The 12,185-nt window shown below is 48.1% G+C and overlaps 1 protein-coding gene across 1 annotated transcript in view; it reads right to left on the bottom strand.

The window, feature by feature from the left end:
* The window catches only part of MYO9A (myosin IXA), a gene marked incomplete at its 3' end in the record, with an annotated part of 38,398 nt that overhangs the window by 13,340 nt on the left and 12,873 nt on the right, over window positions 1–12,185 (bottom strand). The window contains exons 9-15 of the mRNA XM_010292774.1: window positions 11,804–11,953; window positions 11,258–11,568; window positions 8,671–10,314; window positions 7,059–7,140; window positions 6,345–6,557; window positions 1,305–1,417; window positions 731–888 (exon numbers count right to left, since the gene is read on the bottom strand). Coding sequence (XP_010291076.1) covers window positions 731–888; window positions 1,305–1,417; window positions 6,345–6,557; window positions 7,059–7,140; window positions 8,671–10,314; window positions 11,258–11,568; window positions 11,804–11,953 — 2,671 coding nt within the window. The remainder of the gene's footprint in view (window positions 1–730; window positions 889–1,304; window positions 1,418–6,344; window positions 6,558–7,058; window positions 7,141–8,670; window positions 10,315–11,257; window positions 11,569–11,803; window positions 11,954–12,185) is intronic.

Here is a 12,185-nt window from a genome sequence, read left to right as displayed (position 1 = left end):
GGAAAGAGAATGAAGAGCAGATTAATTAACAGATGCTTTCCCCCCAAGTTTCACCTATGGCCTGGAAGAGAAGCAGGGTTATTTCTTGGGTATTAATAAAAACCTCTGGCTCTCGATGAACTCTCAACAAGTAAAAAACATCGAGCGTAATCTCCTAGAGCTGCAACACAGCAACGTAACGTGAAGGAAAAATAGTTCTGCCACTAAAACAGGAAGATGGGCATTGGAATAAACCTGCAGAGGAGAAAAGCACCGTGTGGTACTCGTAGGAAGATTAAACAAATGTCATTTTTCCTTTGGTCATTTCCTCTGTCAAGAGGGGAAACATCTGTTGATGTCCAGATAGCTGCCAGGAGGATTAACGACATGGAATTCCTCAAGACCTGTTTTGGATCCCACCCTTTAACCTACTTGCCACCATTTCGGGTTGATGCCACCCATGAATTCAAGAGACGTGAACCAGCATGGGCATTTGATTTGTGTAGCTTCCCAATCCATCTCCCTACAGCAGCCTCAGCTAGACCACACCACACTCCCATTTACAGATACCCTACCCCTATAGGTGAGCCAATCTTCCTCGGTTCTGTATCTTTACCCGAGCCTCTATATCTTGGGCTACGCTTGGTTGTAGCGTAAAGCCAGATTTACAATAGCTTCTCCCTCTGCCGTGAGAGCGAACGCGATTTCTCTGCTCCTTACGGTACAGGCACCATGCCACCCCATCACTTACCGTCACCAAGCTGCAAGCCAGAAATGACCTCCCTGCCGGGGGCTTCTTGCTCTGCGTACAGCTCTAGCAGCTCAGACTGAGTAGCAAGCTTCTCCCGTGGGGTCTTCTTCTCCCCTTGCTTTCCCTTCACCCAGAACCTCATCTTGGCTCGCTGAGGCCTGGAAATAAGTCGGGGAAAGAGGAACCACCTTAACAAGGAAAATGTCCTTCTACCCAAAACTACCCCAAATCTCCCAGACTTTCATCATGTTTGAGGAGGAGTTAAATCAACACAACTTCTACCAGAGAAACCACGTATCCTCAGGAAAGGCAAGAAACTCAGGTTTCATGCGTGCAGTTGGGTGGTTTGTAATGGGACATCTGGCCCATGTCGTCAAAATTTTTATCGCGATATGAGCAGGATGCCTCTTCTAATTGGGCATGTCCCATGTCATGTAGGAAAGGTGGGATGAGTAACTAGTGTACTGATTATGGCTGATGGAGCTCCACAGGAGCTGAGGTGGTTCAGCAAGGTGATGGAGAGCAAGAAGGACACGGGAGGGACTCGTCTCCCATCTTCAGCCATGTTTCCTACCTCCCGTCTGGAGCCAGGCTCTTCTGCGTGGCCGCCAGCTTCCCGATCTCCCCCTGAGACATGGTTTTGTGCAGTTTCGTTTGGCCTTCCCCAGAGGCGAATCGCTGCACCGTCTGTAACAATTCCAAGCACGAAGTGTTTAAAAATGAAACAGTTCTTGGGATGCCACCTGATTTTTTTTTCCTAGCAAAAACTGGGTATTTCATCTGCTACGTCTTTATTTCTATCTGCCTACAGGTGAAAACCTACAGTCCTGTCAAGCTAGCTACAACTCAAGAAATATTTTAATGACTCCTAAAAAAGAAAGGGATTTCCCGTGCTCCAACTCTACATCAAGATCCAACCTTCTTTCTCCTTCAACAACCAACGATGAAAATCAGTGTGCACCAAGCCACAGGTCCTCATCACTCAACCTGCACAACTACTCCACCATCTTAGTCTGGGCAGCCCAACTCTCCAGCCCAGAAAAGCCACATTAGCCACGATTGTTAGCCACAATGAAGTGATTTGTGGTGTTCCTAGCACCAAAGGAACCTTCAACCACAGGGATGTGTCCTAGCAGAGCCTCCTCCTCCAGCTCTTGTTGAGGACTTTGCAGAAAATAAGTCCGAAGTCTTTGTGCCAAGGACAAGGTAAAATTAAGCCTTTAGAAATAAGAGATTCTGCAGCTTTAATACAAAGGATCTTCACTTTCACCACCATTTAAAATGTCCTTGGGATCACTATTAAGGTTGAAATGAATTTGCAATAATTTTAACCTAACAGGATTCCATGAAATAGCCCAGAAATAGTCTTGCTGTATTTAAAAAAAAAAAAAAAGGCAATTTTTTTCCTTTTTTCCAGTGGTAGCTGTGATTTTGGAGTTTGACTCCTGGAGAAGACACTTTCAGCATGAGGAAAGCAAGGAATCGAGTTGTATGAAAGGATTTGGAAGATGATGGTCAAATATCTCCTGTAGCTTTCCCATCACCTAAATGTCTCAACTGAACACACTGTGTTTTTTAAGCATTTCCTTTTCTTCTAGTAAAAACATTTGAAATAAAATTATATAAAATATGGTCTGCAGGGGAGTCACATTTACTGTATTTACTCTCTTTGAACGTCTCTCTCTTCACCCCGGACTAACCTTCCTACCAGCCAGGAGATGGCAGCACATAAGGCAAAACTGCCACCGGGAAAGAAAGAAACTGCCTAAACCATCAAAGGGTTTCTCGTTCCTCTCACTCTTACATTAGGTGACACATAAATGTCGGATGCATAATGGGACACCCCCCGCCCCCGAACCCATAAAAGTGATTTCCATCCAGTGCGAACTTACTATTTGCTTTTAAAAATGACCTACTGAAATACCTGCCTCCAGACTATGGATTTGTTCTTGAGTAACTTCAACCTTCAACCTTTTCATCACTTTCAGTGCTTTTTTGTTTTTTAAAGTATTTTGTGGGGGCATTTACTCCCTTTTTTCTATTTCAAAGCCATTTAAAGCACATTGGTATGTGCTGACCATTCCAAGCAGGCTAAGGGAATTGCTGGGGCAAGGCAGAGGTTGCTCTATAGGACACCACAGACTTTATTTTTTTAAATATATATCGTTATCTACTGCACAAGCAGACCTGGTGTACAGATTCTGGAGTAGACCAAAGCAAGTGAAACCCCTGGTTCCTGCAGAAGACTTTGAGTCAAAAACATCTGTAATGCTCTTTTTAGACAAAACTGGAAGAAGGGTTTTCTACCATTACTACCACCACCTCTCTCCGCTCTGCCCCAATTCTTGATCTACCATTGTTCAGCGTTTCCTCTGCTATCACAGCAACCTCTCCAGTTTTTGAAAGTAAGGACTAAAAGGCATTTTTGGCACGAGAGCCTTCTCTCTGAGGGACTCCTCCAAGAAGCTGTGATGGGCAAGGTCCTTGTCTGGATGGGAAACCTTCTCAGATGCCAAGACAAGCCTCTGCACCAGAAAATCCCTGGCGAGGGAACACCACAAAGTAGCATGTGCGGGCAAACGGCAATAGCCAGGGGGTCTGGAGTTGTCTCCTGGATGAAAAGGGGACCAAATACTTTTCTTCTGAAAGAGCAACCTGTATTTTGCCCGCCAGCGCTAGGAAGAGATAACTGTGGCCAAGTGAGATGACTGGTCCCAGCAGGCAGCAGTGCTACAGGCTGCACTGAAGAGCTTCCTGAAGTGCAATGCTCCCTCTGAACGGTTTAGGACAAGAGATCTTTCATTGCTGGCTCTTCAGGCGTGCTTGAGGTCAGCTGGTGACAGATACTTGGACTGATGTTTGTCAATTCGTGGCTTTAGTATGGACGTTAGAGCTAAATCGCTGCTTCATTATGCAAGACTCTCAAAGAGCCTCTGCAGAAGGAGAACGTATTCAGAAGACACTTCTGGTGTGCTTTCTCTAACCAAGGCTTTCTATTTATCCGCTGCAGGAAAGCTCTCCAGGCTTAGGTACAAACCAGAAGTGGTATGCATATGTGTTGACCACAGCCAGGAGCTATTCCTCCTACCTGTATTTGTCTCACCACAAGGCAGGTTAATCCTCAGCTAATCACTAGCCAAAAAACTCAAGCAACCTTTGAAGGTCTGGTCTTGTCAGGAAGCCCTTTAGCCTTAAAGGCTCTTTGGAGTCAACTGTACCTTCATCAGTCACCACTGGTGCACCTTGGGGTTCAGCTCTGTTTGAAGATGCTTTTGGTGTTTGCTCTGAGATACCACAGACATAGGTCAAAAGCATTGGTTTCTGGTGGACCTCTACTTACCAGCTGGCGATACACAATCACTGACTTGATGGTCAAGAAGCCAATGGGCATAATGGGCAGGTTCACACCAGCACAGCTGGTGAGTCATCACATGCTCAACTTCACAAGGTCACACGTGATCTCCCTTTCGTCTATGCAGCAGTCCTTGGCCACCGAGTAGCACGTTAAAAAAGGCTTTTTTGGAAAGTGGTAGCTGGGGGCAGGGAGCTGTATGAATAAGCTATTCACTAGCACAGAAACCAGCCCGCGCATGGCGGCTGCCTGCCTCGTCTTCATGTGAGCATCACAAGACACAACAAACGTGTCTACACAGACATCAACCTACTGGAGCTCATACCCAAACCAACATGCACCAGTATTGCTCTATCGTAGGCGCCTCCATCATCTGCAACACCCAGCCGGGCTCTGCAAATAAATATCAGTAAGCAGTCCCTAAATTTTGCTACTTGTGGCGATCCTGACCCAGAGAAACCACAAGCCAAAGAGCCGGTCCCCAACCTGCAATACACATGGCAACACTGTACATGTCAGGACAGACAGATGTAGGGTATTGCTGAGCACACGACTTCACGGGTAGCGTTTGCTAGAAAGCAGAACTCAACCACACAAGGGGTGAAAGTGCTGACCACCAGTTGGAGCTAGTGATGGAGAGCAGAGGAGAAGAGGTACACAGCAAAGACGAGAGACAGTTGGCACCTACTACTACTCGCATGCGGTGAGAGCTGTTAAACCAGGTGAGCAGAGTCCCAAGGAGCGTTTCTGAAGACTGGGATGAGCCAGGTCCCTTCCCAAGGATGGAGCTTGCCAAGCGCCTTTCACATCCCAGTGGGAAAGATTTATATGGCTAAAAAAACCCCTAATGCTTTGTAAGAGGGTAGCCTCCAGGAACACAGCACAGCACTCCAGGGATGGCACGGCCCCTTGCCCAGGGCTTTGGCCAGGCTATGTGAAATAACACATTTTACTACGCAAAATTCTCCTTTTCCTGATCTACAAAAGCAGGGAGATGCGCTAAGAGGCAACCAAGAGAGCTCCGTTCACAGAGCCGCCTCTTTCAATGAAGCTTCAAGTATTCCTGGCTCAAAACCCCTGGAAATTTATCAAAAGCAACCTTAAAAATTCATGGAGTTTGTAAATCTCTGCCCTCTTCCAGTGAGGAAATTGTCCTGGGAAAAATTTATCCTTTATAATAAAAGCTGCTAACAGAAAAGTCACGGAAAGCCCTCCTTGGCCATCTGCCTCTCTTGGAAAAGCAGATTTTAGGATCGCACGAGAGGTTTGCCAGACCCACGGCAACGCTGTAGCACAAAATAAATCGCTGACTTTGGCTTTCGTGCTTTGGTTGGTTTTATACTCAGGCCCACACCTAGGACCGTAGCTGCAGCAGAGGAGCAAGGCGCCTCTACGCAATGTTTGACCTGAGCTCTTACGGCAAGAGACGATCCCTGGTGTTTATCTACACTTCTCTGGGAACATCTCCACCACCTCAGGAAAAAAACATCAGTGGGTTGGAAGCCGTTGGCCTCTTCCACTCCTGCAACCTCTGGGTTTATGATTTTCTGAAAGCAGCTTATCTGAGTGGGAGGTTAAGCCTGAGATGCAAATGCTCTGCAGCACAGGCTCACATAGCAAGGTGACATAGCCACTAAGGTTGCTCTTTTTTTTTTTTTCTTTTTTTTTCTTTTTTTTTTTTAAATCCACTAGTTCACTCTGACTGTATTTTTATTGCCCAATTTACGTGTTTTTGCTTTCTCCAAGATGCTGTCTGCCGGCATTGCTCTGATAATTGAGGACTGAATAATCATCGGATACTGTGGCCAAGGACATAAAATCAAAAGTAATAGGAGGTGCAAGATTTATATAGTTTTCTTTGCTGGCTGTTGCTTTTTGGACACGATTTGCTTTCATCTTTTCTATGGATGTGTGTAGATCATTTTTAGAGCACAAGGATCCTCGGGGGACTTTGCTATTGAGATTAAAAACAAAAAACCCAGGTAGCTGTGCAATACGAGTTGCAATGCTCCAGGAAAGCTATGGAAACCATAGCCAATATCGAATCAAACCAGAAAACATCCCCATGGCCATGAAATACAAGTTATTTCCCTATTTCATCCGTTTCTGCTGTGTTCGCTGAGTCTACCCATCTGCAGCATCCTTGGAAGTTGGAGAAGCAGCGGTGGAGGGATCAGTGCAGCTAAGGTTAGCAAAGAAAGGCTCCCGCAGCTCCACTCACTCCCGTTTTAAATTTCCCCCGCCACGTGGGAAAAAAATTACCATTTCGGAGTCACTGTAACAGGCCTGCCCCAGCCGGGCCGCAGGCACCGCCTCGGGATGAGGAGGTTGGTCAGAGGAGAGAAGGAACTCAAAATTGCCATCGTAATCATCTTCCTCCGTATCCCCCTCCCCATCAGCAAAAGTACCTCTAGTCAAGAAATCGGAGCGCGTCCGCGCCATGCGGGCTTTCTTTTTATGGGTCGGTCTGGGAACCTGCTTGACCAAATGATAAAACAAACAAACAAAAAAGTTTTTTAAAATAAAAAGGAGATTCTACTGATGTTTGGCATCATAGTGTAGCTCAAGTACGGCCTTAAGACATCTCTGAGTAACATTGCACCTCACGGAGGGGACATAATATTACATGTAATAAAAAAGAAAACAACACCAGGAAAAACAAAAACCAAGACAACACGGTGAAAATGGACAATCATGGATGTTACTCAAATGTACGTTAACCCAAACCAAGACAAGACTGCGATGGACGGTGTTTGCCATCAGGACCGTGAGATCCTTTTTATCCAGAACTTCTATGAGTTAATGCTACTGGGAGCTCTTTTCAAGAGGAGGTGTGAAGCCTCCTTCCCTGTGTCTAGGAGCCCTTTTGCTTTATAGTTCACTTCTTTAAAGCTTTTTGAGGGAAAAATGGCAGAATAAGGGTTTTTTTTTTCCCCCCGTTCAATTAAAAGAGAAAATAAGAAAGCCACAACTTACCTCTCCTCTGCCAGACCCCGGCATCTTAAACGGCTTCCTAGCCAGCTCACCCTTGGAGAGGCCTTGATGACTTGCTTCCCTGCTGAAACACAACAACACAGAGATGTTTCACCTTCTCCTAAAAGCCTTCCCACCAAGCCAGCCCAGCCTGCAGGAGCGTACAAGCGTGCAGCCCAAGCAATCGAGACCAAAATTGCAAGTCTGAGGTCACGGGGTTTTGGAATTGCTTCGAGTTCTTCTGGATTTGAGTTAATACCAAAGGACAAGAAGATGCGAAGTTCTGCCTGCCAACTCTACCCATCACGGTGATCACAGATGGTACCTTTTCTCTGCTGTACTCTCAAATGTGATTGTTCTGTTGCAGAATAAAAAGTAAAAGACAGGCATTTTTAATTTTTTTTTTTTTCCTTTTGCTTGTTCTATGCATGAACCAGGAAAAGAAATGGAAAGAAATTTTTGGGGGGAAGACTGTTCTCAAATAGCCAATTCCAAAGCAATTCTCCAGGACCTCACGCAGATTTTCGTACAAACTGGTTCAGGAGAGCATCCTCGCTTTACATCTAACATAGAATTTAAAAATAAAGTTGCTTTTTGCTCAGCTCACTCTTTCTACCATCAATTCCGAATAAAACCCTCACCACGCCCACGCGCACGGGATGCCGCTTGCTCTATCAGGGGGCAAAGGGCTATTTTTTTATTCACCGCTCCTTTTCCCCATCACGTGTGTCTGGACTTAGTTAAAGAACCTGCACAAATTAAACTGGAATCTCCTCCCATCGCAACATAAACCACAAGACTACCACGCTTGGAGGTACCTTGAGTTATCAACAACGAATGTTCACTGGTAGCTTCTGCCTTGGAAAGGGCACAGCAGGGTTTGTCTTTTTTGAGCTAAACGGCCAAAACCTCTCCAAAATTAGGCAAGGCAGCTTAAGCAACGCGATAGAGTGGGAGCAAATGTTGTCCCAAGATCTTGGTGCGGTCTCTAGACCCTGTGCTGGAGCAGCCCATCATTTAATCAATGCGATGGAGCTGAACAAATGCTAAGCCCATTACACACATAATTATGTATGTAAGCCATACGTTGTCAAAAGTGCGTTCGCATCGCAAACTCTCTCCAGACAGTTGCTGTTTTTTAATCTGCAATAGTAAAACTGCCCAAATGGCTGTGTTAATTATACAGTAAGCAAGAAAAATCTTGAAATTTTCTGCCTTACCTAGTCATTTCTACTCTGACCACCCAAAAATCCCAAGAATTTTTTCTTCATCTTTTACCTTGAGAAATTAACTCCTATCACCATTCACCTAGGGTCAATGAAAGCAGTGTTGACAATCTTTCTATTAATTCCCTTCACCTGCTAATATCCATGATTATCTCCCCTGGCTCTTACATAATGCTCATCACATAAGAGACCGAGAAATCGTATTTCCAGTTCTTTTTCCTTTTCTGCTCGCTCGTCGCTAGAAGATCAAGAAACCCGACTTTGTTTTGCTAGGGCTTTTGTACAGTCTCCAGAAACAATGTTCTGGACCATTGTACCAAACGGCCTCTAGCAGAACAAAAAGCCTATGGAGAAAGCCTATGGAGAACGCACACCATCTTTTTACTCACTGGAGGCCAAAGGGATTGTCTTTCGGCGTGAAGAACATAGCGCCTGCCCTCGTCTCCTCGGTGGCCTGATTGGGCATTCGGGGCTGCCGGAGGCGCTCTGTCCTTGAGAGGTGGCTGCCCGGGAGGTCCCTGGGGTCCAGAGCCGGTCTGGAATGGCACCGGGCTTCCAGCACCGATCCTGAGTGACCTTCTCTTCGCTCCATGAACATGCTGACAGGTCTGTCTTTGGGGGCACCGTGGGCTGGAGAGCTTCCCCTGGTCCCAACGGTGAGACCTTTAATGTCTACCGACGAGGCTGTAGTCACACCTGTGGTGTGGCCGTGCTCCCCTCTGGTCTGCGGGTGCAGGATGAGGACTGACTGAGGCCGGCTGTCTGGTTTTTTTGATGGTTTGAGGGAGGGGTCCTTCATTCTGCTCTGCTCAGCCCTCTGCAAAGCCTCCACCCTACCTTGCTGTTCGAATGCTTTGCGTTGTCTCTCCAGAATCTCCTTCTGCTGACGGATCTGCTCCATCATCTCCCTCTCATTTTGCAGCTGAAGCTGCTTTTGCCTTTCTTCCTTCTCCACATTGAGTTTTTCCAGTCTCTTGATGACAGAGTCTGGAGAATGGGCCTGCGTCGTCCCACGCTCCTCTCTCTTGGTAGAGGACTTCTCCTCTTCCTCCCCTCCCAAGCCTCTGCCCTGGTCTGGTTCAGAGTCCTTCCTGACCTCAGAGAACATAACCGTCCTCTCCTCTCTTTCCACTGCTTTGTTCCTCAGGTTGTTCTCCACCAGCTTTACCTTCATGTTGTCTTGTGGTGGAACGTAGAAAGTAGGTAGATTGCTGGCAAGGAAGGTTTCTCTCGGGTGCGCCTTGTATGTAACATTCTGGGGGTCGCAGACCACGTGCTCCTTCATGGTGAGGTTATTGGGTAGCTCCAAGTCTGAAGGCATCCTTCGGCAACCAGGCAAATTGCTGTTCACATCCGCCGCACAGAAAGACTTCTCCTGCAGATGAGCCTGGGGACTGCCAGGCAAGGAGTCAGTGGGAAACAACTGCACATCTTGCTCATCTAAAACTAAGGAAATGCGTTTATTACTTGGGGTATCTTCACAGCTTAACATCTCGAAGCTCCCTTGAGAGCTTTCGCTCTCCGGGGTTCCCTGAGGGGAATGAAGTGCCTCAGATACAAGCTCAGTGGACCACCGCCGCTCTTCTGAAGGTGACAGCCCACCGGTGGACCGGACTTTAAGCAGCTCCAAGCTAAATTTTGCCTGTTCCAGTTCACGCATCCTCCGGCTTTCTCTTTTTGCACGAACCACTTTTTTCTGGTTGAGATCCTCCAGCGACTTGGGTCTCTCTCTCACAACGACCTCCTCTTCGGTGTCCATCCCGCTCTGGCTACTGGCTCTCTCATGCCTTTTGTACAACAAATTTGCAGAAGTTTCCAGTGGGTCCACGTGATTCACCCGATTATTCTCCATCAGTGATTTATGTTCCTCTATGGCTCTCACTCGCTCTTCAAATGAGCCGTCCTCCCACTTAGATGGGTCCGAGCCCTTAATTTCCAAAGCATCATCTGCCCCCAGTCCGTCCCCTTCTCTAATGGACAGGCCGTTCTCCAGCTGCATCTCTTTTAATCGCTGCTCTTTCAAAGCTCTAAACCTGCAAGAAAGCAGAAAAAACGTTCCCCTGTGCCCACTCACATCCCTTCAAGGTACTGCACCGGTGCCACCTCATCAACACCGCCGCCATCATCGCCTCACCGTTGGCACCTCAAGCAACCCTCCTCACACGTCCAGTGCAAGAGGATGCGCGTGCACCTTTGGTTTTCAATCTTCTCCTCTTATGCCATCTCTGCTACTCAAGGACTGCCCCCACGTACCTGAGAGCTCCTCTCGCACCGGCGGCAGCGGCTCCAGCTTCCATCCCTGGTCTAGCTCGTTTGCAAGCTGACGGAGGCAGAAGAGCTTAACCCATCACACCCCCTTGTCTTCTCCATCTTCACCACCCTGCCTGGGCTGCCTCTGGTACAGCTAGCAGGGACTCACGCCCCACGCCAAGAGCTCTTTGCAGCTCCCAAATCTTCCACCCTACATCAAGGTGCTCCACACCTCGCAGGCAGCGCCTTCGGAGAATGAACCAAGACCCGTCCTGCGACCAGCAAGCCAAGGCATGGTTGGAAACCCCCTCCCCTTCGCAGCGGCTGGCTCCAGTATCTCCTCTCCCTGCAAGACAGTGCAGCAACCAGATCGGCGAGCCGATCCGAGTTAAAAATAGGCTACTTAAAGTAGTGCTGCTGCCAAGGGGGAAAAAAAAAACCAACAACCCACAACTCACGAGTATTTATGGCCTCGGCTTTCCACTGCCTACGTGCTCCAACCTGAAATAGGCTCTGCTTATTCTAAGAGTAGGGCGTGCAGCTAAATAAACTCCTTTGTTAGAAAGCGTGGACAAGCAAAGGATCAGGGCAGGTCAGGGTCAGGGATCCCGCGAAGGGACACCATCCTCCGTAAAGTCACCGTGGTCTGAGCAGTGCCAGAACTTACATCAACCACATCCCTTATCAGAAAGCGTTTTCTTTTTTAACCGGGGCCGATGGCATTACCTTTGCCGTGCTAAATATCCTCGGCACGCCGCTTGCAAGCAGACAACTTTGCTCCTGCTGGCCGCGTACGACTGCTTCGCACGGTGTCCTCGCCAGGCTGCCTGGATGCTGGTGGCCGCGCCGTGCCGCCGCTTGGCATAGTCCCGCCAGCAGCTCTGGATGAGGTGGGCCGCAAACTGCATCTGCAGGAACCTCCGCCTCTCCACGAAGCCACGCCAGTGGGTCTGGAGAACGACGGCGGCTCTGCCGAGGACGAGAGGGTCTGGGGATGGTTCGCCTTGCTTTCGGAGCTGGTAACTACGCCAAAACCTCTGCAAACACAGAAGGCAGTTCCTTGTAACGGGTGTCGCGTGGGGATGGGAGAGCGCCCGCCTTCATGCAACCTTTCCAGCTCTGTCTCCCCCGTTCCCAAGTTATTATTGGCGCTAGGACTCAAATCCTGATTGCAAGCTCCTTCCTCGGAGGGGGGACCTGACTTTACACACCAGCCGTACCTGTAGGATCCGTGGTTCGTAATTTGCAAGGAAATCAGGCACCATCACCTACCTGTATGATGACTGCGGCTTGCCTTAAGCTCAGGAACTGCCTCCTGCAGAGCACGCTGCGGAACCAGCGCTGCAGCAGCATGATCCGGCGCAGCACCTCCTGATGGAGCAGGTCCTGCAGAAGCTGCCGCTCCCGCTCCTTCACGAAAACCTGGCCCAAAAAAAAAAAAAAAAAAAGAAACCCCAAAAACACTAGCACGGAAAGCTTCCAAGGCCACAGGACAAATGATTTAATCTTCCTGGTTTCGGTGACCTGGATGCCCAGAGAAAGTTCAGCAGCTGATTTTAGCTAAGCCACCTCTAACAGGTTTCTGCAGTTTCATCTACAGCTTGTGCTTGTCCGAGCTCTGAATTACAGAGCCTCTGCTTTCCCCTCAGGGGAG

The sequence above is a fragment of the Phaethon lepturus genome, unplaced genomic scaffold (assembly GCF_000687285.1).
Source record: "Phaethon lepturus isolate BGI_N335 unplaced genomic scaffold, ASM68728v1 scaffold32628, whole genome shotgun sequence".
Classification (NCBI taxonomy): domain Eukaryota; kingdom Metazoa; phylum Chordata; class Aves; order Phaethontiformes; family Phaethontidae; genus Phaethon; species Phaethon lepturus.
The sequence above is the reverse complement of the archived record's forward strand: the minus strand, read 5'-3'. Positions and strand labels throughout refer to the sequence as shown.